The sequence below is a fragment of the Rutilus rutilus genome (genome assembly GCF_951802725.1).
Source record: "Rutilus rutilus genome assembly, chromosome: 17".
In the NCBI taxonomy this organism is placed as follows: domain Eukaryota; kingdom Metazoa; phylum Chordata; class Actinopteri; order Cypriniformes; family Leuciscidae; genus Rutilus; species Rutilus rutilus.
The window spans coordinates 28670726-28697039 of NC_140230.1; the positions used below are offsets into that span (position 1 = coordinate 28670726).

Genomic DNA, 26314 nt, shown 5'->3' on the forward strand with positions numbered 1-26314 from the left:
GAACCTTGTTCTAAGAACGTTTTCTATCAACATTATGAGAACTTTCATCCATCACAACATAACGTCATAAAGACGTTCCAAGAACCTTGTTCTAAGAACGTTTCCTATCAACATTATGAGAACGTTCATCAATCACAAATAACGTCAAAAAGACGTTCCAAGAACCTTGTTCTAAGAACGTTTTCTATCAACATTATGAGAACTTTCATCAATCACAAATAACGTCAAAAAGATGTTCCAAGAACCTTGTTCTAAGAACGTTTTCTATCAACATTATGAGAACTTTCATCCATCACAACATAACGTCATAAAGACGTTCCAAGAACCTTGTTCTAAGAACGTTTCCTATCAACATTATGAGAACGTTCATCAATCACAAATAACGTCAAAAAGACGTTCCAAGAACCTTGTTCTAAGAACGTTTTCTATCAACGTTATGAGAACTTTCATCCATCACAAATAACGTCAAAAAGACGTTCCAAGAACCTTGTTCTAAGAACGTTTTCTATCAACGTTATGAGAACTTTCATCAATCACAAATAACGTCATAAAGACGTTCCAAGAACCTTGTTCTAAGAACGTTTTCTATCAACGTTATGAGAACTTTCATCCATCACAAATAACGTCAAAAAGACGTTCCAAGAACCTTGTTCTAAGAATGTTTTCTATCAACATTATGATAATGTTCATCCATCACAACATAACGTCTTAAAGACGTTCCAAGAACCTTGTTCTAAGAACGTTTTCTATCAACGTTATGAGAACGTTCATCCATCACAACATAATGTCATAAAGACGTTCCAAAAACCTTGTTCTAAGAACGTTTTCTATCAACATTATGAGAACTTTCATCAATCATAAATAACGTCATAAAGACGTTCCAAGAACCTTGTTCTAAGAATGTTTTCTATCAACGTTATGAGAACGTTCATCCATCACAACATAATGTCATAAAGATGTTCCAAGAACCTTGTTCTAATAACGTTTTCTATCAACGTTATGAGAACGATCATCAATCATAAATAACGTCATAAAGACGTTCCAAGAACCTTGTTCTAAGAACGTTTTCTATCAACGTTATGAGAACGTTCATCAATCACAAATAACGTCAAAAAGACATTCCAAGAACCTTGTTCTAAGAACGTTTTCTATCAACGTTATGAGAACTTTCATCAATCATAAATAACGTCATAAAGACGTTCCAAGAACCTTGTTCTAAGAACGTTTTCTATCAACGTTATGAGAACGTTCATCAATCACAAATAACGTCAAAAAGACATTCCAAGAACCTTGTTCTAAGAACGTTTTCTATCAACGTTATGAGAACTTTCATCAATCATAAATAACGTCATAAAGACGTTCCAAGAACCTTGTTCTAAGAACGTTTTCTATCAACGTTATGAGAACTTTCATCAATCATAAATAACGTCATAAAGACGTTCCAAGAACCTTGTTCTAAGAACGTTTTCTATCAACATTATGAGAACGTTCATCCATCACAACATAACGTCATAAAGACGTTCCAAGAACCTTGTTCTAAGAACGTTTTCTATCAACGTTATGAGAACGTTAATCAAATCAAAAATAACATCAAAAAGACGTTCCAAGAACCTTGTTCTAAGAACGTTTTCTATCAACGTTATGAGAACGTTCATCAATCACAAATAACGTCATAAAGACGTTCCAAGAACCTTGTTCTAAGAACGTTTTCTATCAACGTTATGAGAACGTTCATCAATCACAAATAACGTCAAAAAGACATTCCAAGAACCTTGTTCTAAGAACGTTTTCTATCAACATTATGAGAACGTTCATCAATCACAAATAACGTCAAAAAGACATTCCAAGAACCTTGTTCTAAGAACGTTTTCTATCAACGTTATGAGAACTTTCATCAATCATAAATAACGTCATAAAGACGTTCCAAGAACCTTGTTCTAAGAACGTTTTCTATCAACATTATGAGAACGTTCATCCATCACAACATAACGTCATAAAGACGTTCCAAGAACCTTGTTCTAAGAACGTTTTCTATCAACGTTATGAGAACGTTCATCAATCACAAATAACGTCAAAAAGACATTCCAAGAACCTTGTTCTAAGAACGTTTTCTATCAACATTATGAGAACGTTCATCAATCACAAATAACGTCAAAAAGACATTCCAAGAACCTTGTTCTAAGAACGTTTTCTATCAACGTTATGAGAACTTTCATCAATCATAAATAACGTCATAAAGACGTTCCAAGAACCTTGTTCTAAGAACGTTTTCTATCAACATTATGAGAACGTTCATCCATCACAACATAACGTCATAAAGACGTTCCAAGAACCTTGTTCTAAGAACATTTTCTATCAACATTATGAGAACGTTCATCAATCACAAATAACGTCAAAAAGACGTTCCAAGAACCTTGTTCTAAGAACGTTTTCTATCAACGTTATGAGAATGTTAATCAAGTCAAAAATAACGTCAAAAAGACGTTCCAAAAACCTTGTTCTAAGAACGTTTTCTATCAACGTTATGAGAACGTTCATCAATCACAAATAACGTCATAAAGACGTTCCAAGAACCTTGTTCTAAGAACGTTTTCTATCAACGTTATGAGAACGTTCATCAATCACAAATAACGTCATAAAGACGTTCCAAGAACGTTGTTCTAAGAACGTTTTTTACTCAACGTTACAAGAACGTTAATAACGTTGTATGAACGTTCCGAAAACATTATTTTACTAACGTTTTGTGCTAACATTTACACAACTTTTAAAGAACGTTAGTGAAAGTTGTGGGAACGTTCCCTGTTAGCTGGGAACCTCTTCGGGACAAAACATTGACTTCCTCAATGCTGGAGTTGATATTTTGGTCATGAATCATTTAGAGATCCGTTGTTCGTTGCCAGCGCTTAACTTCATATTTTCCCGGTTATTTCTGAGGCGTTTGTATTTTCCATTCACATCACGATCATCTTCTATGTTCCACATTTGCCAGTCCTCTCAGTTATCAGTAATTCTGTTCAATTTTTTTTTTTTTTTTTTTGCAATCCTTTGCATTCCTACAATACCATAGCAGACTGTAATTGCATAATTCTGGCACATTATTTATCATATAGAGCCGCAGAACAAGAGATAACATAATAGCTTTGGCCAGCTGACAACCTCCAATACAGTGGCTGCAAATTGTTGATTGTCACATAAATTATTTTCACATTCATAATGTAAATAGGGGGAGGGTGTACAAGGAGAGTAAATTTGATGTCTTGAGTCATTATTATTGTTGTAATTTGTAATAATGAATCTCTGGATTGTTGGGAGTGCAAATGAGCTCTTAATTTAGAGACTAAACATGAACATGCATTTTAATGACATCATTTGCATACATTAAGACGGTAAATGTGGCATCCTGGCATATTGGAGTGCTCAGGATTAATTGCTCGGCTGACCCGCTAAACAGAGCAGTTTAACATAGTGTGTTGTCACTCACTTATCCTTTCTGCCTCTCTTGATTAGTAACTTTTAACCTGTCGGGAGCTTCGTCTGAGTTATTCTGCAGGGAGATTTTTCTCCAAAACTGCTGCGCTGGCTGCTAGATGACAGTGTAATAGAATTTCTAAGACTTAAATAAAGAATACCACAGCTGTGTCTTTGCCGAATTGCTGTTTGAGATGGCCGACTAATCAAATGCAGTTTTACAAATTAATAAAAATGTTCAGCTTCAATACAGCTTAAGCGCCAACTTAAAACATTGGTGACATGCTGTCGGTTACTACAAATTTAACTTACATTTTTGTAACAGCACTTTGTTAATTATAATTTTTTGGTGAGACTATAGTATTTTAGGTTTTAAGTGTTGTGGTTATGCTGTACTTTTGAAAACAAAACACAAGAACAAGAGGAAATATGAGGATTTTTTGCACCATTAAAAAGAAATAATAGTGAAACCAAAGCTATTGGGTTCTGACAATATCACGTGAAAAAAAAATTCTAAATTGCTAGAAGCATAGCCTATTACACAGAGCAGAATAGAATTTACTATAATCAGACATTATTTTTCAAGAAGTGTGGGTATTCTTCTGATTTGATCAGAATACAAATTCATAATGACTACGACCTGAATAAATTTGATTAAAAGTCTAGCATATGGATGAAGCAACAAGAACATAAATTATATTAAATCTATAATATATGCAGTGTTTCTTTTGTATTCACTGGAGAGTGATTTTGACATCCACATGAGGTAATGAGGGACTCAGTGGAAAATTTGAGGATTTTAATTTTTATTCTTTTAACAAATATTGCTATATTTATAAATATTTCCTTTCTGACAAACTGGGCAGTTATTGTGTTTTTTTTGTTTTTTTTTTTTTTTTCTCACCATTGTCACTTGCTCACTGTTGGATGACACTATTATATGTAAAACTGCTTTGGAAGCATATTTAATTTGCTGACTGAATTAAAATATGTATATTCAAATATTATCAAATTTTTGACAGGTGGCTTTTAGAGGCTTTTGCGTCGGAGGTCTTCGTATTTTCCATGTAATATCTTAGTATTTTACAAAATACCCAATAATGTCATCGTTTTACACAAAGGGATCAGTATATTAAGGGATTCTTGACTTTAAAATTAAATATATAAAAAAAACTGACTCGGAGGACTTGTATGTTGAAATGACGTGACGCTCGTGCTCGTGATGTAATTAGGTCCGCCTTCACGCGCTTTGAAGATGGCAGCCGCCGTAAACACACCGACACCTGAGATCGCGTCAACGAAGACTGATGATGGTGAATATGACCAAAAATGTATTTTCTGTAAAATCGTGAAGGGGGAGATGGGAACTGAGCTCCTGCACAATGTAAGTGTGCTGTCAGTGTTTTATCTAAGATAACAAATAAGTGACAGTGAAGATAATAAAGTGTGACGATACGATGAGGCTAAAGATCACAATGCAAAATGTTTCATGAAATCTTGAAGTAATACACCGACATGTCTTTAATTCATAAAAGTATTACTTGCATTTTAACTTTGTCAACAACAACAAAAATGTATCAAGATTACTATAGTTCCATAGTCAGTTACTAAAGAATAATTTTACTACTAAAATAGCAATGTGATTAATTTGCACAGCCATCGTCATCAATTATTAATACTACTAATGAAGAAATTCTGCATATTAATATGAATTTGATATGGTTTTACAATAATTTAAGTCATGTTTTGTTGTTTATTAGTCACTTAAGCACATTTAAAACCATCAGAAGTAAAAAATAAAAAATAAACCTATCACTGTTATTTATTTATTTCAAATAAAACCTTTCTCTTTTCAGGATGAGACTGTATCCTGTTTCAGAGATATACACCCTGGAGCTCCTCATCACTATCTGGTTGTGCCAAATAAACATGTTGGCAATTGTAAATCTCTCAGAAAAGAGCATGTGCCATTAGGTAAACACGCTGTGATTTATCAGAGACTGGTGTAAATGTTTAGACGTATCTGACAGTAGCTAATCTAGAGCCTTTCTTTAGTAACAATCAGAAGTAATGAGTCAGTTTTACCATCACAATTCCCAATTTACTTACACATACTGCTGCATGCATGTTTGACAAAGCAGGCATCTCTGTATAATCTATGTTTGTGGTTTTTAGTGGAGAAGATGGTGGAGCTGGGGAAAGAGATACTTCAGAAGAACAATGTAACTGATTTAAATGATGTTAGGTAATGGATAAAACATCTGATACTTTGCCACTTATACTAAAATCAAGTCCTTGTTCATGTAGCATGCCAATTTATGCCAACATGTCAATCGTATTTCCAAGGTTTGGCTTCCACTGGCCTCCTTTCTCCTCTGTCACACATCTGCATCTCCATGTTCTCGCACCCGTCAGTCAGATGGGCTTCATGTCCCGCTTGGTCTACAGGCTAAACTCGTATTGGTTCATCACGGTAAGCAATCAAATCAACCGCCCAACAATCCACTATTCCCCCTATCCTCCAAGTGCACAAGTAAATTACATCCACTAAAACTAATAATCACATTCCCTTGGAGCAGGTTATTGATGCATTAACAAACAAAATGTTTTCTGAGCGTAGCAATTTATTACGCCCGTTGAATGAGACCTTTTGTCTTGTAATTGGAACAAGCAAATTGTATTAAATTATAATGGACAAGCTACAGTGGCAGGGGATGAAACCCTTTTTTGTTTTTGCCAGCAGTAGATGCTGCTGGAGGGATCTGTGTGCAGAAATGTTCTTACGAGTTCTACCACTACAACCTTTTTCTTTACGTTTTAAATAATAGAATTGTTGATTTACCCTTGCTTTTGAGTATGCAAATAGTCAAGTCACATTTATTTATATAGCGCTTTTTACAATACAGATTGTTTCGAAACAGCTTTACAGAGATAACAGGAAAATAATGCAAGAAAGTTTGTTTCCAGAAGAAAATAGCGTCACAGTCTGTGATGTTTCATTTTTGTTGTAAAAAAAGTTATTAATTTATGTTATTTATATATATATATATATATATATATATATATATATATATATATATATATATATATAGCCACTCTGGAGAAAACCATGATGTCATTGACCAGCTCAGTTCAGTTCTCATATAATGGTGTCAATGCAGGCAGATCAATATTATTGTTGAAAATTAAATTAAATGTTCAATTTAATGTCCCCAACTAAGCAAGCCAAAAGCCAATGGCAACAAAGGTGAAAAAGGCGACATAAAAACATAAGGCAAAAAAAGCGATAAAAAAAAAAAGCTTCAAAAAAGGTCTTTAAAAAAAAGATTTATATAAGATTTTTATTTATATTAATTTATATAAATTATTGCATTCTAGTGGCAAGGTATTTAGTATCTTTAGCATCTGATTTTACTTTTAAAGACAGAAAAAACTAATAACAATCTAGTTTTTAGACATTTGTTCACTTTGACTTCTTATTTGTTGGTTTAAATCAAGAATTTACATGGCTGAATATCAGTTGTGCCACCTGACAACATTAATAATGACAGGGAATATGCTGAATACTGGATTTTTTTTCCCATTTCAATTACAAATAAAAATGAAATACAAATACAAGTGTTTTAGTCAACAGTCTCTATTGAAGTAAAAGTGGTCAATTGATCAAGAACAGAATAAATCACATTCGGAACGCAAGAACTGTAATAAGCTACAGTGCAAGAGATTGGTTAAATACACTAGTTTGCTCAGCTACAACAGTTATGATGCATTATCATGCTTACGGTTATTACCTCAATTCATAACTTAATGTTTAATTTTATGTGTTATATTTTATTTCGAATTTCTTCTTATTAAAACACCATTTTAAATAGTTTTCTTTATAGTCTGTTTATTTCTGGGGACGGTTGAGCCACCTGACATTTTGGGTGTTTAAGATACCAAAATATAAAATAATATTTATTATTTGAATGTACTGAAAATGAATTCAAACTAAATAGGTTTCACAGAATGAAGTGATACATGTCAAATATCTTAAAAGGAAATAATGCCTTGGACACAAAAAAAATGCACGTCATGTCACTGACCCAAATGTATAGCTAACTCTTGTCTGTTTTCACTTTGCAGGCAGACCAGTTACTCCAAAAGCTGAACTCTATGAGCTAAATGTACAGGAAGTGAGAGGAACTCAAAATACATTCATATTTGAGATGCCCAGAGCCACTTACACATAACAACAGTCCAAGTCAATCTGTTTGTGATGACAAAAGGCCACAGACGAATGCCGCCCTCGGGATTATAATACTCATTAATGCTACTTTCATTGTTAGTTATATTGTCTGCCAGACGGGCTAATCAAATTTGCAGCTACAAAATTGTAGCTACTTTTGAATTGATTTAAAAAAAAAAAAAAAAGCATGCCTAATAGTAATGACATTGATAAACTTGACAAAATCATTAATCTTTTACGGTGAACAGTTGGGCTTCTTTCGGTCGTACTAAAAAAAAATAAGATTTTTAAGGATACAGAGCAGTGACAAAGACTTTTTAAAATATGAACGAGCTGAAAATGGCAATTAAGCTCAATAATAATTGGATTTAGCTTAGTCCAAATCCACTTCTGAATGATTTCAGCATCAGAATGCGGCAGTGTTTTGTCATTCTGTACTGCATCAGACAGTGATGTAAGAGCAATTTAGTCAGTTTTCCTCTAAATGAAATGTTTTACCTCTGTTTATGCCATGACATCGATTTTACTGTATAGATATAAAACATGCCTCAGATGTATTTAATTGTTGAGTGATGTAAAGTTGTATTTGCACTATATGATGTGTGTAAGCATGTAAACAAAATAAATAATAACCTTCATATGTTTTATGCTTTTTAATAGGTTTTTTTTTTGTGCTTCAAAAGTATCACATGATCGTCACTCTAGATATATTTTATATTAATTATATTTATAATAAATTCAAAGCAACTCCATACACAAAAGTAGACATTTCTAGACAATACTTGTAATATCCTTGCAAGTGATTCATCATATTAGAAAATGACATACAGTTTCAATAGTAAACCATTGTGTACCTTAACACTGTGCATCAAAGTGATGGCAAAAATGTGATTATGGTTAGAGTATTATGGCTTCTCAACACTACAATGTTGCATGTTATTGTAGGTGTTCATTTAAAGGCAAGGTTCACCCAAAAATGAAAATTTTGTCATCATTTACTGACTCTCAAGTTGTTCCAAACCTGTATGAATTTCTGAACAATTGATGGACCCCATTGACTTCCATAATATGGAGAAAAATTATTTGGTTACCGACATTCTGCAGCAGAAGAAAGAAATTCATATAAGTTTGGAGCAACTTGAGGGTGCATAAATGACAGAATTTCCATTTTTGGGTGAACTATGCCTTTAAAGGTGAAAGCGTGCATTTTTTGAAAATACATTTTATCCTATCACAGTTTAGTGTGCAGAGATATCCAGAAATAAGTAATTTATAGGTTTCCCTGTTGTTCCCTGTTAAACCAATCTAAGTTGGTCTCCTAACTAGACCTCTATCTGGAGAGTACTCAAAACCAGCAAATAGACAGCTTAACTGGCTGACAAGGAACATGTGAAAAGTGTAAGCGTTGTTGCTTTGCTTTTATAGGAGCCCCACATAACCAATGGTATGAGATGAGGGCGGGGCTACTTGTTTGGTTGACCAATGACAGACAAGAGTGTTTTGAAATCTTATCTAAAACATTATTTTTCCAATTCTACTTGGTGGTACAGAAATGACACACTTTGAAAGCATGAAAAGGTAACAGAATATACCAGTTTGCTACATTTAAATTCATGACACTCAGTTTAAAATAGTTTCTTTGGCCGAAAAACCGACTCCTAACCCCTGTTCAAGTAAAACGGATGTCTGTAAAGCAATGTTGGACAGTAATATTGACTTTGAGGCAGGCACGTGGTGTCCATCACTTCTGTAAATCACTGTAACAAGGTGATGAGAACTTCATCATCTCTCCCCTGCCACAGCATCTCCCCTTCAAAGTGCACCAGCCCTTGCTTGCGGGCCCGCAGAAGAACTCCCACCAGTTTGTCAGAGATGGTGACGTATCTCTCAAACAGCGCCCCGAACCGCACAGCCGGCCTGCCGTTGTCTCTGCTTTCTCCGATCTCCTGAATGACCTGGCAGAGCTCCGTGACCTCTCTGCTGATGTGGGAGTGGGCGTCTTTTCCTCTCTGCTCTGTTTTAGAGCCCTCTAAAGGCCTGCCGTAGCCCTCCTGTCCTCGCTGGATCTGAGGGGGAATCACCTTGCCGTTGCTGAAGGGATTGTGTTTCTGATACTCGCAGTGGTCGTTGGACCATTTCTGCCAGTTCTCTGTCAGACCTTTGACAGACACGGTGCAGGTCTCTGCCCTGTCGTCATTACGCTGCTCAGGTGTTTCGTCCGTCTCCATGGTGACCTTTGGCTCACAGGACGGCTCTAGTTTTCAGCATGCTTCACTGTTGGCACAACAAAGGCTGTGAGTGAGAAGATTGCATGTCAAACAGGCCTTAAATAACTTAGAGCCTCATGAAGTCTACAAGTACCACTGACCCAATGTAATCAATACTCTGTGCACTTAAACTTAACTATATTGTAAAGATATATTGAGTTACAGACTATAAATAAATACTGATCTCAAAATTTGAGGTAGAACCACACAAAGTGTAGGTACTAGTTCTGTCCTGTCATTTTGGATTTTAAGAAAAAATGGCCAGGACACGGTTATTATCGTTAATCAAACTATTAAAAACATTTGTTCATTGACATAGGGCTGAAATAAAATAAAATATAAATATTAGATGAATAACTTTAACTAAACGGAAATTAGAAATGTTGCAACTAACTGAAACAAGTTTCAGATGAAGCAACTAATTAATAAAAACTAAAACTGAATTCAAACTTAAACTGAAATAGTAATTAATGAATGACAAATGACAAAACATACAATGAAAACTTAAAATATAAAAAGACAATACAAATGATAAATAACATATATTAAATACGTGACATTTCAAAGATTGATTATTACTATGTTCATCAATTCATATGAACTGTTTATGGAAATATCCCATGTTCATAATGGAAAATAAAATAAATTATATTATAATGATCATTATATAAAAAACTGCAGATGGAGATTCCATTTTAATAATAGGCCTACTTCCTCAAAATTGGACAATTCTGCAACCTCAATTCGAATTCTATTTAAATTGAGAAACTGATTTTCTTCTCAAAAAGAATTCATTCTAAAACTTCAGAAAGATAGACATTAGAGATATTTTTCTCAGTTCTATTCTGAAGGTCGCACAGCCCAGCATAAAACGGCACAATATACAATACACATAATACAACAATACGAATCTATATCACAGTAAAGCTTAGTTAGACGATTTAGTCGACCTTACAAAGATTTAGTTGACATCGAAATATATACATCACACGTTAAGTGTAGGCTATTATAACACCTTACCGCCCTTGTTTGGCTTCTTGTGAATGGTTGTCATGATGTAACAGCGATGGAAGTGGATACATTACAAGTTGTGAAGTGGATACTTTTCTGACCGCTTGTGAGAGTGATTGACGTTGTAAACTAACCAATGAGAGCATGACAATCATGTCACTGTACGAGATGATGGACCAATGACATGGAAGATGTTAGCCCCTTAAGAAGTTAATGAGTGTGTAAATAAGATTAAAAGATATTATCAGGTGACACTAAATCGTTTCCATTTTCTAAAAAGACTATACATAAAATCACAGGGCAAATATGATTCAGCTTTCACGAAGGGACCGTTCTGTCGAGCACATAGGCAATTTACTTAATTTTACTCACGGCGGTATGACTTAGTTAAAACAGGCATTGAAAAATGCAACTATCTAATCCTTTTAGGAGATTTTCGAGCAGGCGATTTACGTACGGTCCACGGGGATGCCAAATAGGAACTTTTGTTACGGGCGTAATATACCCAATCGGATGATGTTGAATGTTGCACACAAACATGGCGCTCCACTCTGGTCGGGCGTGCTGCAGACAATATTTACTTCATCTGGCACATGATAACGTCGATTTTAGATTACCGGTACAAACTGTAAACCTTCAGTACACTTAGACCTTCGTATCAAAATGCTTATTTATTGGATTAAACTGCCAGAGTGTATTTTGAACTAATGAGCTCGTTATTCATACAATTTTTTGCACAGCTCAGTTCATTGTTGTATAGTTAATTATGTTAATTTGAACTGTATTTGGTAAACATTCATGAATCGCAATTTGAATTATGTATTGCAGGAAATAAAAGCATTGCTGTCTCTAAGGAACCAGTCATTTGATACATCAGAAACATTCATAGAAAAGGTAATGCTAAAATATATTTTTTTTTTTTACTTGACATAAGGGATTTGCTTTAAGTTGTTTTTTATTTCCTAACAATTCTAACTTTTTCTTCACAAGTCCCCCTTTTGGCAACTAAATGGCTTGTCGGAAGATGATATACGGAGTGTCATGTCCAGAACGGTTTGTGGCAAGTAGGTTGTAATATTTTATTATTTAAATAACATTTAAAATGCTTAGGATGACAAACTAGTATAAATATGAATATAATTGCATTTACTCAGCGATATTTATTTACCTAAATTTTGAGTTACTTTGCATATGATTCAGTGACCCTATGACCAGTCAGAACTCTGCATATATTTGAATGTAGCCAATGATTGGCTTAAGATCAATGTGTGAATATTAGATGGAAGAAAACATGGGTGTTTTTGTCAATATTATAACAAGGTTTCATTTGTTACTAACATTAGTTAACTTTAACAAAGAACAATATTTCTACAGCATTTATTTATCTTAATGTTATTTTCACCATTTACTACATTTTTTAAAAATAAAAAGTTGTTCCAAAAATGAATGAATTTCTTTCTTCTGCTGAACACAAAATATGATATTTTGAAGAATGTCGGTAACCAAACAGTTGATGGGCCCCATTGACTTCCATAGTATTTTCTTTTTACATACTATGGAAGTCAATGGGGCCCATCAACTGTTTGGTTACCCATATTCTTCAAAATATCTTCTTTTGTGTTCAGCAGAAGAAATAAATTCAGAACTATTTTTGGGTGAGCCTGCATGAACAAAGAGTGAACAATTGTATTTTTATTAACAAAGATTAATAAATACTGCAAAAAGTATAGTGCTCATTGTTCGTTTATGTTAGCTAACGCATTAATTGACTTTATCACATGAAACCTTATTGTAAAGTGTTACTAAAATAAGCCACGATAAAAATAAATAAAAAAGTGCGGTGACATTTATTAAATTGCTGGATTTATGTAAAGTTTAATATTGATTTAAATGTCAAGGTCTGCATTTGAACTTTGGGGTCATGGAAGAACAACAGACGAGTTGAAGAGGTCATTGTTGGCGTATCCAGCAGAAAGCATGGTTTGTTCATGTTTCCCTCACAGTAAAGTACAATGTGTCCTTGAGATTTACAGAGTGTATCTCTGAATAAACCGTCTATTGTATGAATTCTTCACAGGCTCCATATCTACAACAGAATTCAACTTATAAGATCAACGTCTACACTTTCAACAAAACGTTAGAGTTTAAAGACAGAATCAGTAAGATTGATGTAAGTATTTTTAACATGTTTGTACGCTTCGAATCCATAATTAGCGTTAATTTAGTAACAGCTTCAATTGCAATTTTTTGAATGTCTTAATTATTATTGACACAGGCTCTAGACTTCCTGCCGTTTGAAGGGAAGGTCAATCTAAAGGATCCAGAGCATATTTTCTGTTTGCTGGAGGATTATGGCTCTGATCCTAATGACATCCCAGAGGATCCTTTCCATTTGTACTTTGGGAGATGGGTGAGCAGCTCTTTCCGGATATATAATGTTTCAGAATGTTTCTTTAGTGATGTGTGCAAGGCTTCACGTTTGACGATTGTATGGATTTGTAAAACGCTTGATTTGTGCCCTAGATACTAAAGCTGAATGATGCTCTTGAAATAAGATGTAACATACTGTATCACCTCTTAAATGTTAAATAGGTTTTCTCTTCAGATTGCAGATGGTCAGAGAGAATTAATTCGCTCTCACAGTGTGAAGAAGAGACATTTCATTGGGAACACTAGTATGGACGCTGGCCTCTCTTTCATCATGGCCAATCATGCCAAAGTAAAGGCTGATGATTTGGTTTACGATCCTTTTGTTGGAACAGGTGAGGAAAAGTCTGTGCAGATAGAAGGCTTTGAAGTCTATTATGCTCACCATTCATTTGATCAAAACACAGTAAAACACTCATGCTGTGAAATATCATTATAGTTTAAAATAACTGTTTTCTATTTTAATGTATTTTAAAATGCCATTTATTCCTGTGAGGGTAAAGCTGAATTTTCAGCATTACTCCAGTCTTCAGTGTCACATGATCCTTTAATATCCTGATTTGGTACAACATTTCGTATTGTCATCAGTGTTGAAAACAAGTTCAAATAGAATATTATTGTAACATCAATGACTTTACTGTCACTTGATCAATTTAATGGATCCTAATTTATTAATATCTTAACATACCATCGCTTAAATTCTATATTAACCAAGGCATCATAAACTGAATATTTTCCAGAATAATATATTTTTCGCTTCGGTATGTTGCTTGTCAATCCTAAAGAGCGTACAGTTAATGAACTGTATCATTTGGTGGAAGAATTATTTGATCAATTAAGTACTATTTAATTATTTATTGACTACATGAAGGTTCTTTTACTTCATATACTAGTTGTCAGTGACTGTATAAGTTTCTCATCCAACACATTTCTAAAATCAGATATCTTTATTCTGCAAATTAATCATTTAGTCTTGTAGATTGTTTGTTTGGCAGGTTGTTAATCAGAAAAGTTTTGACTCTTCATTTTGGGCCAAACTGAAGCAGGTGTTTGTCTCATTCTGAGTGAAATCACATCTGACAGCTTGTCTGGATGATTGAGGATGTGTGCCATCATATTCTGTTTCTTATTTGCGTCTAACAGGATCCAGGAGCAGGTTTTTCTATAATCTTTTGTGATGGCTCACAAGAATTCTCACTTTCCCATCTCAGTTGGCCCACTTTTACTCTTTCTTTTGACTTTGAAAGGACCGATTTAGAGCGTCATTAGTCAAACGATGGATTGCTGGCTTTCTAAACAGCATGAGGCTGCATTTCTCTCTTTCTCAGGGTTTTTCCCAAAGCGAGGCTCACTGTAAAATTATAGCGTGCCATGATGTTGCCAGGCTTTATCATAAGTCTATTGTCACCACATGCACTGAGATCTGCTGGCCAGATGTGCTTATTTAGTTGAAAACTCTCTGGATGGCTGGAAATCCTTATAGGCCGTACTTTTAAAGTGTCATGCATATATAAAGATCTACAGTCAGATATATTCCAGAGACCACTTATTTAATTCTCTCATGATCATTGTGTTCCTCTTGTTTTGCAGGTAGTCTTCTGGTAGCGTGTTCACACTTTGGGGCTTATGTATGTGGAACCGACATCGATTATAACACTATCCATGGAATTGGTACTTTTTTTTTTTTTTTAAGACATCACTATCATTTTCTCCTTCTAGTTTTCCACACAATATAGGTTTAGTCAGTAAGTTTGCTGTGAGTGTGCATATTTGAGCATTTAAATCTGTTGCAGGAAAAGCCAGCAGGAAGGATCAGAAATGGAGAGGACCAGATGAGAACATCAGAGCAAACCTGCGGCAGTATGGGAATGAGAGTCTCTACGTGGATGTCATGGTCTCCGATGCTTCCAAAGCGGTTTGGAGGAAAAACCCACTGTTTGATTGCATTGTTACAGACCGTATGTTCCTACAAACTGAAGGCCTTTAAAGGTGAAGAGTGTCCTTTTTTTATGTTAAAATACTATGGTATACCTGAAAGCTAAAAACCAGCTACCAGGTTCCAAAACACCGCTACTACTGTAGCTTAAGCTGGATTTTTAATCACATACGTTTAGTGGCGTAGAAATGACACGCTTCACCATTAAGTCACATTTGTTTTGTTTTTATTTGTTACCGTTAACTGTTGTTTTGAAGCTTCAAGTGTTTTTCGTTTCCCTTACGCAGCTCCATACGGTATTCGTGAGTCCACAAGGAGAACGGGATCTAATAAAGATATCATCAAACCTCCTGAGGATTTGTAAGCATATCACTTTTATCCACCTGCATTTTTAATAGAACCACTTGAAACACTCTTTAGATGTGAGACAGTCATCAAATAAGCCTACTGCCTCACTACTAGCTCAACAAATAGCACAAGACTATGCAATTACACTACCATTCAAAAGTCTGGGGTCGATAAGGTTTTTTTAATTCGTTTTGAAAAAGTCTCTTATGCTCATTTTATTTATTTGATTAAAAACATACATTGAATGTAATTTATTCCTGTGATGGCAAAGCTAAGTTTTCAGCATTCATTACTACAGTCTTTAGTGTCAGCATTTATTTGAAATAGAAATCTTTTGAAACACTATGCATGTCTTTATTGTAAAATAATAATAACCAAAGCAACTTTTGAATGGTAATTAGAACATTTTGTATGACAGTTAGAACATATATTAATTCAGGTTAATAAAAAATAATGTATTTGAGACATTTGATTATCTTTGATTTGATTATCAATGGAAAATGATTATTGATGTTGAGTTTAATGTAAGGATGGTTCTGTGTATTGGAAACTAGTTCTTATGTTGTTTCAAATAAATGCGATTGTCTTTTTTGGCGTGAAACACAAAAAGCAATGTACAATGTATCAGTCACCCTTTTCCGTTCATTGCATTTGTATAAGAACTGTAGATTTTTCAAAAAGGACACAAGAGACCAAATTTTAAATTGATGTTTTTAAGTCTTCATGAGTGATGTGTGATCGGTGACTGAGATGTTCTTTGAGATAGATCACAAATAGTGTACAAATACCATGGATTACTTAATGAGTATATAGTACGTTTAAGGTTCTTGTGTTCTTTTTGAAGCTTGAAACCTTCTGTCCCGATTTATTGCATGAAAAAGAGCGAACAGCACGTTCAAAAATGTATCTAGATTATTATAATTTTTTTCTGTTCCACGGAAGAAAAGATTTTGGAACAACTTGACTGCAAGTAAATGAAGGACTTTCTATTTTTTGGTGAACTATCACTCTTGAGTTTCTTCTATTGATTATATTTTTTTTGTTTCATATCCCAATGCAGCTCTGGAGAGAATCACGTCCCTGTTTCTATGGCTTATCATCTGAGTGATATCTTTGCCGACCTCTTGAATTTTGCAGCCCACCACTTGGTTTTAGGTGGACGTCTCGTCTACTGGCTACCAATCTACAGACCAGAGTAAGTCAATCTAATCAGGCTGAATGGTCACATGCACTGTCTACATCAGATATAGCATATGTGTACTGAATTAGTCACTAGGGGGATATCTTGTACCTTCTTATGTCTGTAAATATGAGCTCAAAGCATATCAGTAGTTCAAGCCCCCTGTTTCAGTGCAGGGTGTTAAACCTGCTCAGGCTTGTTGACCTGTGGTCAGCCCAGCATTGGAGCAGGTGTGAAGCCGTGGGGTATTTTCCACTGACCACAAACAGCAGTGTCCACAGATCGTGCTATCCACTGATTACAGGGCCCGGGAAGAGTAGTGACTCAAAGGAGGGACCCGCTGCTTGTGATCTACACCTTTACCTCACCTCCAGCTCACTTGTAGACAGATTTTACATCATGTAGTTACGGGATTCACTCCCTCAGGATTGCTGATGCCAACAATCATGAATTTAGCTTGCGTCATCTGTTCCGATTTAAAAAATCATGCATCACACAATTATTTTTTATTAATGTTTTCATTCGTTTCAAAGTGTGTCTGGCAAAATGTTAACAAAATACTTTTTTGATTCACACTGCCATTCAAAAATGTTAGGTTAGTAATACAAATAAAAATAAAATCTCTCTCTCTCTCTCTCTCTCTCTCTCTCTCTCTCTCTCTCTCTCTCTCTCTCTCTCTCTCTCTCTCTATATATATATATATATATATATATATATATATATATATTATTCACCAAGGATGTGTTAAATTGATCAAAAGTGACAGTAAGGGCATTTATAATGTTACTGTTACAAAAGATTTTATTTAAAATAAATGTTTTTGCTGTTCTGAAAAGTATCACCGTTTCCACAAAATATTAAGCAGCACAACAGTTTTCAACACTGATAATAATAATAATAAATGTTTCTTGCGCAGCAAATCAGCATATTCTAATGATTTCTGAAGGATCATGTGACACTGAAGACTGTAATGATGAAAATTCAGCTTTGCATCATAGGAAAATATATTAATATAGAAAACAGTTCTTTTAATTTGTAATATTTCACAATAGTACTGTATTTTTGATCAAATAAATACATCCTTGGTGAGCACAAGAGACTAACAGGAAAAATCAGAATACAGACACCAAGCTAAAGTGTCAGAACCAAAATTGACAGAACTGAATTCTAGCATGTCTGGCCGACGGTTCAGAAGATGATATAATGACTGCTGATCTGAATATGTTTGAGTTTGCTGACAGACAGAAATGATTTAATTGAGAGCAATCAGTAACATCCACCACAAGGAGGCGCTGGCGTCGTGAACGATCTTCAGAGCTGGCCTTAGTATAGCAACACTTGTGTTTATAAATTTGGTGTCAGAGGAGCGGATGACTGCCGCTGGAATCTGGGGCTTCGATGTTGATTACCCTTGTAACAGTTAGAAGTGGAAACAGCCCTCAGTATCCGATTCATCCACTTCATCCTGTGGAGAAAGTTCACAATCCATCCCCAGACCAGATGAAAAAACATCTGCCATAGTAAATGTCAAGATTTCCCAATTTCTGGTGACGCAGCAGTTAATTCGTAACAAACAAAGTTAAAGGAGGGATGATCGAGTAACACCCTAATGTATTTTGAATGGTGTCCACAGTGATGTAGACATCAACATGATGGTGAAAAGTGAGTCTTTTGCGTCAAATGACACATCTTTGACCTTTACTTTAATTGTTTTGTTACCACTGCATATTGTTGCAAACAAAGAATAATCTCTTTTACAGGACATGGACGTCATGAAGAGAAAGCAGAGATGAGTGTAATCCACATGGGATGTTAGTCAGTCATTAGTACCCCATAATGCACTAGTCTGTTCTGACTCATTGCCCTATATTCAGAAATGTGATTCTGTCAGGTGATTTCTGTGGACAGAGTTCTCCAGAGGGCCCTTTACTGGAAAGCTGACATTTGTTAGACATTTCTCCAAGGTGACAGGAGTAGCTCCATGTAAACAGTACGATGGAGAATATGTATGCTTTGTATGGCTCCTTGTTTTACTTTGTCAGGTCCGTTGAAAAGAGGGCACATAATTTATGATTTGTTTGAAACGGAGCTAACTGCGTGTGCGCAATGGTTTGTGGATCAGTGGCTTTGTGTGGATGAGGTTCAGCTACAGCTAGCAGCGCTCGGAACGATTTTTTCATTGATTTCAGGCACTAGTCATATTTACGTAATCGTCTGAAAAATGAAGGGAGTCGGTGCGTGCGAACACGTCTGTCAGCGTGTGAATGTTAACAGCCCACCAGCTCAACTCCCTGTTGAGTTAATGTCCCTATTAACTGTCTTCACAGCCTCTTGGAACAATGAATAGTTTGGATCTTCTCAGTGTTTCACATAGTTGCGGCATGGCTCCAGATTGTGAATTTTTTTTTTTCAGAAATGCAACAAAAAATGTTGTAACAATCTAGTCACCATTCGCGATTTATGTTGTTTCGTCGGTTATTATTTCATTAATATAATTCATCGGCCTTTAAAGCGCACACCGGGTTTTCTTGCACACCGCAACATTGCAACATGCGTTCACACATAAACAAGCAATGTACAGTTCAGTTTTACTGAAAAAAAACAAACACTGGCATCCTAAATCTCAGACCCAAAGGTAAAAGCCTATCCCCCGGTTTCACAGACAAGGCTTAAGTCTAGTCCTAGACTAAAATGTAAATCTGAGCTATTTCAACTGAAAGAAACTTGCACTGACTGATCTTAAAACATGTCAGTGCATTTGTTTTGTCTTAAGATGCACACCAGTAATGCCTTTTTCTAAGGCATGTTTATAAAAATTACTTAAACGCCTAATTGAACTATGACCTAATCCTGGCTTAATCTAAGCCCTGTCTGTGAAACCAAGCCTATAATATGACTTTCATGGCTTTAAGACATCTAGTTTTGTAGATTTGTTCTAAACCAATCAGACTGATACCAAGTAATTTAGTCGCAAAACTTAAGCCTTTCCTAAAGCCGGGTGTGCCGTCTGAGACAAATTGAGCAAATCCTAAAAGAATCCTCTGATCCTAGGCTAAAATCTGAAGTCTTTCATCGTTAGTTTGACATGTTCACCGACAGCCGATTAATGACCGTTGCGACCAGATTTGACCTCAGACAAAATTCTGGCAGTGTCAGAAGATTTGTCTCACAGTCCTGCAGTGTGACTTCTCCAACGACCGTCAAATTGTCTTCGTTTTTCAAGACAGGCCATAACCACAATTAACGTTAGAGGTTTCTTTGTAGCCACCATTTCAATCCCGCGTATGCAGCTCACATCACCGAACGTGTCATTGATTGATGATGTAAAACTCCGGACAAGTTTTCTTGCGTGCGTCCGTTTTTAACACGTTTTGACTGTCGTACAGTCTGACATTGACAACTGAGATCTTACAGTGTCATGGCTCACAGCGATGATCATGTTCGGACAGTCTGACAAGCAACAATCCCAAAGGACTATTATAAATCGCACAGTGTGCATCCGGCTTAAAGTTGACTTTTTTGTTACACTGTGACATTTCCAAACCAGCAAGTTATTCAAATGTTCAAAACACTTTCAATAAAGTAATTATAAAACATTTTAGTATTGAGACACTTACATTAAATGACACCAACTTCCTGAGAAAATATAGTCCGAGTCATTCATAAGAATTTTGGACACAGCATTGAATTTGCAGTTTGAATCCAACTCGTTTAAGTCAGTTATTCGTTCTGAGGCGGTACTGAGTTCACAATCAACTCCCTCACTGAACCGCAACCGATCTAGCTTCATGTTAATTTAAGTCACTTGCAGCAAGTACAAATAAAACATATTTTATTAGATTGTCCTGGACTTAATACAAGCAGACTGCTGTTTTATGAAGTTATCTCACTTGGACTTATTTAGTAAGATTATGCCTGAAAAGGGTTTGGAAATTTTTTTTATCATATGTTAATTAAAAAATTCTTGTATAATATGACTTGCTGTTTTTGTTTGTTTGGTTTTTATTGTATTTATATGATATTTGTATTTTTGTAATTGAATTTTTGCCATGAAAATAGCTTTGAATGCTGACATGGCACTAAATAAAATAATCTGAATCTGAATCAAGTACAAATACAAGGGGTAAAAGTGAAAGTTAGTGAAGTTTTGTCTGTAACCCAACAAATGTGGTTGCAATTTTGTCGCTATATTTACGTTGTTGTTGTTGTTTTTTCATAATGAACACAGGCAGATATTGTAATTGCTATAGCAAGATGTCAAATGTTGTCCTTGATTGGCTAGAGCCTTAAATGTGACTCAATTTATGCATTGCTTCTGTGTTTATTTTGGTAACCTTCAACATTGTTTAACTTCCAAAGTGAGTAGGGAATGTAAAAAAGTCAGCCACTCATTTAATCACCCCCTTTCCATTGCTATACAGTGCATGTGATACAAGTGAGCAGTGGTGCAATTTTGAAAATAACAGTTGCTGGTTGTGACATCCCCTACCACTATCAAGGTGTTTCATTTGATAAGTGGCCAGCTGGCTGATCTAAAAACTGTACTGTTGTCTGCAGGTACTGTGAGGAGATGGTGCCTCTTCACCCTTGTTTGACTCTCATCAGCAACTGCGAACAAACTCTGTCCAGCCACACGTCTCGAAGACTCATCACCATGGAGAAGACCAAGGAGCCTGAGGTATGCAAGGCTTTTTTGGGTGAAGACCCCTTGCTCTTAAGATGAGCTTGATTTATGCAAACTGTTGGCATGTGCCCCTGAATATGTTTAATACGGTTACGTCTTTTATGGTGCCGCATTGAATGCTCTGAAAATAACCTGCCATCTGGCTGTGGTTGACTCGCTGTTTTTAAGCTGCTTTAATGACTTAATCACACATTGTATGGAAAATAATCCATCTTTGGATTTGACAGCCACTTCACTTCAAAACCCCAAATTGTTCCCATAAAAGCTTTCCTGAAACACACTCACGAATATCTACGCAGACTGACATTTGTCTCCTCTGACTTATGCTCCAAACTAGGGCTGCACGATTTGGGGAAAATGTCATATTGCGATAATAGAGGTCAATATTGCAACTGCGATATGCGATAAACAAATGGTTTCGTGAGTCAACTTGCTCGGTTCTCAAGGAAAATAAATGCACACACAGATTAGTGATAATCTGCCTAAAGAAAAAAGTTCTTTAATCAAGAGCAGTGAGTGTTTTTCTCTGTTCCCTTTGTTCTTTGATTAACTTTAGCGACAGATATAATTAGTGGCTACTGTGTACTGTCCCTTTAAGACCAGCTGCTGCTCAGAGAGGCGGATCTCACACGCCTCATTCTCTCACGAGTCACAACTCTTAACGTTCGTCATAAGACTACTCTTATGTTATGAAGATACTCGACAAAAATACATTTTGGCATAATTGTGTGTGTTATTGTTCGTTCAAGCTCGAAAGAGAACTGTATTCTGGCATGCTGTTTTGTGCGCACGCACGATATTAGCGCGAGTCTTTCTGTCTGTCACAGTCAGGACATTCACAGGCAGCGCGTTCATTTTGGCATACAAGTGTGTTGTTCGTTCTACCGCGAAAGAGAACTTGATACTGCCGCGCGTCTATCTGTGGGTCGTGTGTGTCAGGAGGACGTTCACTGACAGCGCGTTATTTTTTGTCTTATCGCGCATGAATGGTTAAGCATTTGCATGAATAAGAGCGGGATCATGTAACACTATAGCCAAAGGATGCCAAAAATGAACAGATGCTGCGTTAATTGCGTTAACAGCGCTAATTTGTTTATTTAATATAAAATCGCAGCATTTTGCGTAATTTAATCGCGTAGGCTTGACATCGCGATTGCGATACGATTAATCGTGCAGCGCTACTCCAAACCTGGAACGAATATGTTACCTACAGATGCATTGTCCTTGGCTTCCTCCTGAACTTGCTTCAAACCCGAAAGACAAAAAAAAAAAAATACTATCAAATGATTCTCTTCTGTGAAAAACTGGCCCTTTTCCCAAAGCTCAAGTATGTGATCTTGGCATCAGATCCCTCAGTACGATTATGGAGATCTCTGCCAAACTTCTCCTCATGTCCAGCAGTAGCTGAAAAAACATCTGAATAGTGTCCTCTGCTTGTTGTTTATGTAAGTTTATCCTAATGTCCTTGATTGGCTGTGTTAGCACCCTCAATGCTCTTCACGTGGGTTCTGTTACTTTTTTTGAAACAGAAGGAACATGTCTTGTTGCATTATGGGATAAATATTACCCAGTGAAGCTTATTTTTAGAACGGAAAACAAAACTTTCAGGAGCTTAGCAGATCTAGCATTAGTCTAGTACTGTCAAACAACTCTTGAGTCCAGATGAGGCCCTGTTCCTGCCTTGTGTCCTTCTCTTTCTCTCTGTTTCCATCTCTTACTCTGTTGTTTCTCTTTACATTTTGCATTTTGGCACCCAGAATCTGTGTGTCCTCATCTCCCCTTGTAAAGTATCTAGATCAAAGATCTGTTTGTTTTCCTGGTTAAAGGGTTAGTTCACCCAAAAATGAAAATTCTGTCATTACTCACCCTCGTGTAATTCCAAACCCGTATGACTTCGGAACACAAATGAAAATCTTTTTGACGAAATCTGAGAGCTTTCTGTCCCTCCATAGACAGCTATGCAAATGAAACTTTGACGCTTCAAAAAGTTCATAAAGAGATCGTAAAACTAATCCATATGAATTGTGCGGTTTAGTCCAAATTATTCTGAAGAGACTCGATCGCTTTATGCGATGAAAACAGATTGAATTGATAGAATAATTTATTTAAAAAAAGTTTATATATTTGCATTACAGTCAGAAGATTTTATTGTTCATTTTACAGTATGGTGCTAAGAATTGAGATAGTGGGATAAATGTGCATAATTGTCTTAAATAGACTATTTGTTCTATTCTGTTTGTGGAGTGAAATAGGACTTTGACATTTCGTGACTGTTTGCATGAGATTCTCTGTGCTTTTTTTCTTCATTTGTTCATCCTGTAATTCTGATTGACATTACAGCCCACTTAGGCCGCGACAGACACTAGGGTCTGTTCCTGTGGGCTTGTGTGGTCTGTCTTGCGCAAGTTGTGTTGTAAACTAAGGGCTCGGCGCGTGTGACCTGAACTGAGTCCTTGCTGACTGGCAGAAGGGAGTGTGTTGTAGAAGGTGCCGTTGATGGTTTGCAGGCCCAGATCTGGAGTCATCACTTTGAGCTCAGTCTTTCTGCCACCTCGTTAGCCTGCGCGCAGTGTGCTTCCCTCCAGCAGGTTCTGCTTAAGATCCTGGCCTCCACTCTGAGCAGGAAAATCTGAGGAACTTAGCACTCTGCTGTCTGTCATTAGGCACTTGACTGTGAAAACTTAAAAGTGTGCTGTACTAAGCCAAACATTTATGCCTGTTTCTGCCATTTTTCTTTAGCGTGCTTTTAGTTTTTAATGTACAGTACCTGTCAAAAGCATGAGTTTTTTTTTTTTAATGCTTTTGAAAGAAGTCTCTTACGCTCACCAAGGCTGCGTTTAGTTAGAAAACAATTATTTTAAATTGTAATATTTCACAATATTACTGTTTTACTGTATTTTTGACTATTTTAATCCATTTTAAAAGTACTGTATTCCTGTGATACAAAGCTGGATTTTCAGCATCATTACTCCAGTCTTTAGCATCACACGATCCTTCAGAAATCAAAGCTCAAAATAGATGTGGTTTTAGTTCTCGAATGATGCAAAGAAAAAAAGTTAATATTCGGTGGAATATCCCTGATTCCGTATGGACAAAATCACTCTTCTGAAGTTAAAACATTAGTATTGAGTTGTTTAAAAATGAATATGTACCATTTCAACTTCCCGCCATTGAAGAACTGCTTGAATCCTGCACTTTCTGTCTGCTGTTCTTTATTTAAACTGTTTAAAATGCTTTCTTGCAGGATTCGGACAAACTAGTGCACCTTGCTGACTCTCGCTTCACCTCATACCAGGGTCACAACTCTTTCAGAGAGAAATACTTCAGTGGTCTCACAAAGAAGAACGGAAAGGACAGCAAAGCCACCCCAAGAAATGATGATTAAAACATGAGGGAAAAAGAAGGTTTTAAATTGAATTTTTGTTTTGATACTTTGATACTATCTTTTTATAACTTAATTGTTACATGTAAATATATGTTGTTTCAATAAAAAAAAAAAAACATATGTTTACTTCACTTCTTTTTATCTACCTCCTCTCTAAAGCGAGCCCTGCAGACGCGATTGAGTTTGTTGCAGCATTAGCAATGTGTCGAAGATAAATTGGCGACAGGGATTAGCGTAATACCTGTTTCTCTGAGTGCTTGCGAAGTGGGAAGATGTAGGGGTGAAATGTAATGTGCCTACTGGACGTTTGCAGAGGAAGATGGAGCGCTGGGCCTGCTATCTAAACTCCCTTAAAGAGTTTTTACCAGGTCAGGTTGACATCTGACTAATGAATCTGTCTTAGACTTAAACTCACCTCAAAGAGAGCCGTCTTCAACATAATTAAGATCTCCTATGAAAATAAAGAGAGATCTTAGGCAGAGATTTAACGTGTGATGTCATAAACTGTTCGATGCATGTTTTTATTAGGATAGAGCTGCGAGCTGTCGTTGCCGTCTTCATTTTGCATTACTGAACCTGATCTCAAACAATATAAAACACTGATATTGTGTTCTGGCACAATTCCTATTTCCAGTTTCTCTGTCTTTTTTTCCACATTCAGGCATTCTTTAGAGTAAGCAGAAATGAAATGGATCAAGGAGATAAGCATCCTTCCATTCCTCAACTCTCCCCTGTAGAGGATTGATGAAGTGAAAAGCCACAGAACTGTCTGCACAGCCTTCAACTATTCTAGGCCGAAACCCACTTTCCATTACAAGATGAGCTGGCATTTGTTTCGTTTTTGCATAAAAGGGTTATGAATGAAAAATAGACTGCAAACTGTTGCGAACAAGTTAACAAATCAATTAGTGGACAAGTTGTTGCAGTTGCCTTCATGTCGAGTTTCTCCCCGTTGTGCCTCAATGTTCATTAGTTAAATGTTTAAATTCCTTTCAGACCATCCTATCATCATTATTCCAGGTTAGCAAAAAAAATATATTTTGTATGTAAACATGTCTAAAATATAATGTAACACTAAGTTTGTGGTCTTTACAATTTTTAAGTGTTTTAAAAAGAAGTCTCTAATGCTCTCCAAGGCTGCATTTACTTGATAAAAAAATTCATTAAAACAGCAATTTTGTTAAGTATTGCGATTTAAAATAACTTTTATTTTTATATATTTTAAAACTTAGTTTATTCCTGTGATGCAAAGCTGAATTTTCACCATCATTACTTTCTTCAGTGTCACATGATCCTTCAGAAATCATTCTAATATGCTGATTTGCTGCTCAAGAAACATAATTTTTTATCAGTTGGTCAGGCCCCATTGATAATTGAAAA

The 26314-nt window shown here is 35.9% G+C and overlaps 3 protein-coding genes across 4 annotated transcripts; 2 read left to right on the plus strand and 1 right to left on the minus strand.

Annotated features, from left to right (window-relative positions):
* The first annotated feature begins 4689 nt into the window (after nucleotides 1-4689).
* On the plus strand, nucleotides 4690-8341 carry hint3 (histidine triad nucleotide binding protein 3). Of its 2 annotated transcripts, none has more exons than XM_084435355.1 (5): nucleotides 4690-4852; nucleotides 5325-5442; nucleotides 5644-5713; nucleotides 5815-5941; nucleotides 7594-8341. In XM_084435355.1, exons 1-5 carry the CDS (start codon nucleotides 4724-4726, stop codon nucleotides 7630-7632), a joined length of 483 nt encoding a protein of 160 aa, XP_084291481.1. In that variant the 5' UTR covers nucleotides 4690-4723; the 3' UTR covers nucleotides 7633-8341. The 2 variants fall into 2 exon arrangements, with proteins under 2 accessions (XP_084291481.1, XP_084291482.1); XM_084435356.1 differs by having other exon boundaries at nucleotides 4712-4852; nucleotides 5884-5941.
* Nucleotides 8342-8845: 504 nt separating this feature from the next.
* Nucleotides 8846-11073, minus strand: LOC311276256 (actin-binding Rho-activating protein). Its single transcript, XM_084385826.1, has 2 exons — nucleotides 10984-11073; nucleotides 8846-9970 (listed from the first exon to the last, which is right to left on the minus strand). The coding sequence occupies exon 2, from the start codon at nucleotides 9922-9924 to the stop codon at nucleotides 9451-9453; it is 474 nt and encodes a 157-aa protein (XP_084241952.1). The 5' UTR covers nucleotides 9925-9970; nucleotides 10984-11073; the 3' UTR covers nucleotides 8846-9450.
* Nucleotides 11074-11224: 151 nt separating this feature from the next.
* Nucleotides 11225-25560, plus strand: trmt11 (tRNA methyltransferase 11 homolog). Its single transcript, XM_084384630.1, has 13 exons — nucleotides 11225-11593; nucleotides 11803-11868; nucleotides 11965-12038; nucleotides 12873-12954; nucleotides 13052-13144; nucleotides 13250-13384; nucleotides 13580-13736; nucleotides 14992-15072; nucleotides 15195-15359; nucleotides 15625-15697; nucleotides 16746-16880; nucleotides 21423-21543; nucleotides 24794-25560. The coding sequence occupies exons 1-13, from the start codon at nucleotides 11498-11500 to the stop codon at nucleotides 24932-24934; spliced, it is 1419 nt and encodes a 472-aa protein (XP_084240756.1). The 5' UTR covers nucleotides 11225-11497; the 3' UTR covers nucleotides 24935-25560.
* Nucleotides 25561-26314: the final 754 nt, after the last annotated feature.

Coding starts and splice junctions, on each gene's coding strand:
- hint3 (XM_084435355.1), top strand. CDS start 4,724: ATGGCAGCCGCCGTAAACACACCGACACCTGAGATCGCGTCAACGAAG. Junction 4,853..5,324: donor GAACTGAGCTCCTGCACAAT/GTAAGTGTGCTG, acceptor TTCTCTTTTCAG/GATGAGACTGTATCCTGTTT. Junction 5,714..5,814: donor ACTGATTTAAATGATGTTAG/GTAATGGATAAA, acceptor CGTATTTCCAAG/GTTTGGCTTCCACTGGCCTC.
- LOC311276256 (XM_084385826.1), bottom strand. CDS start 9,924: ATGGAGACGGACGAAACACCTGAGCAGCGTAATGACGACAGGGCAGAG.
- trmt11 (XM_084384630.1), top strand. CDS start 11,498: ATGTTGCACACAAACATGGCGCTCCACTCTGGTCGGGCGTGCTGCAGA. Junction 15,360..15,624: donor TGATTGCATTGTTACAGACC/GTATGTTCCTAC, acceptor TCCCTTACGCAG/CTCCATACGGTATTCGTGAG. Junction 15,698..16,745: donor ATCAAACCTCCTGAGGATTT/GTAAGCATATCA, acceptor ATCCCAATGCAG/CTCTGGAGAGAATCACGTCC.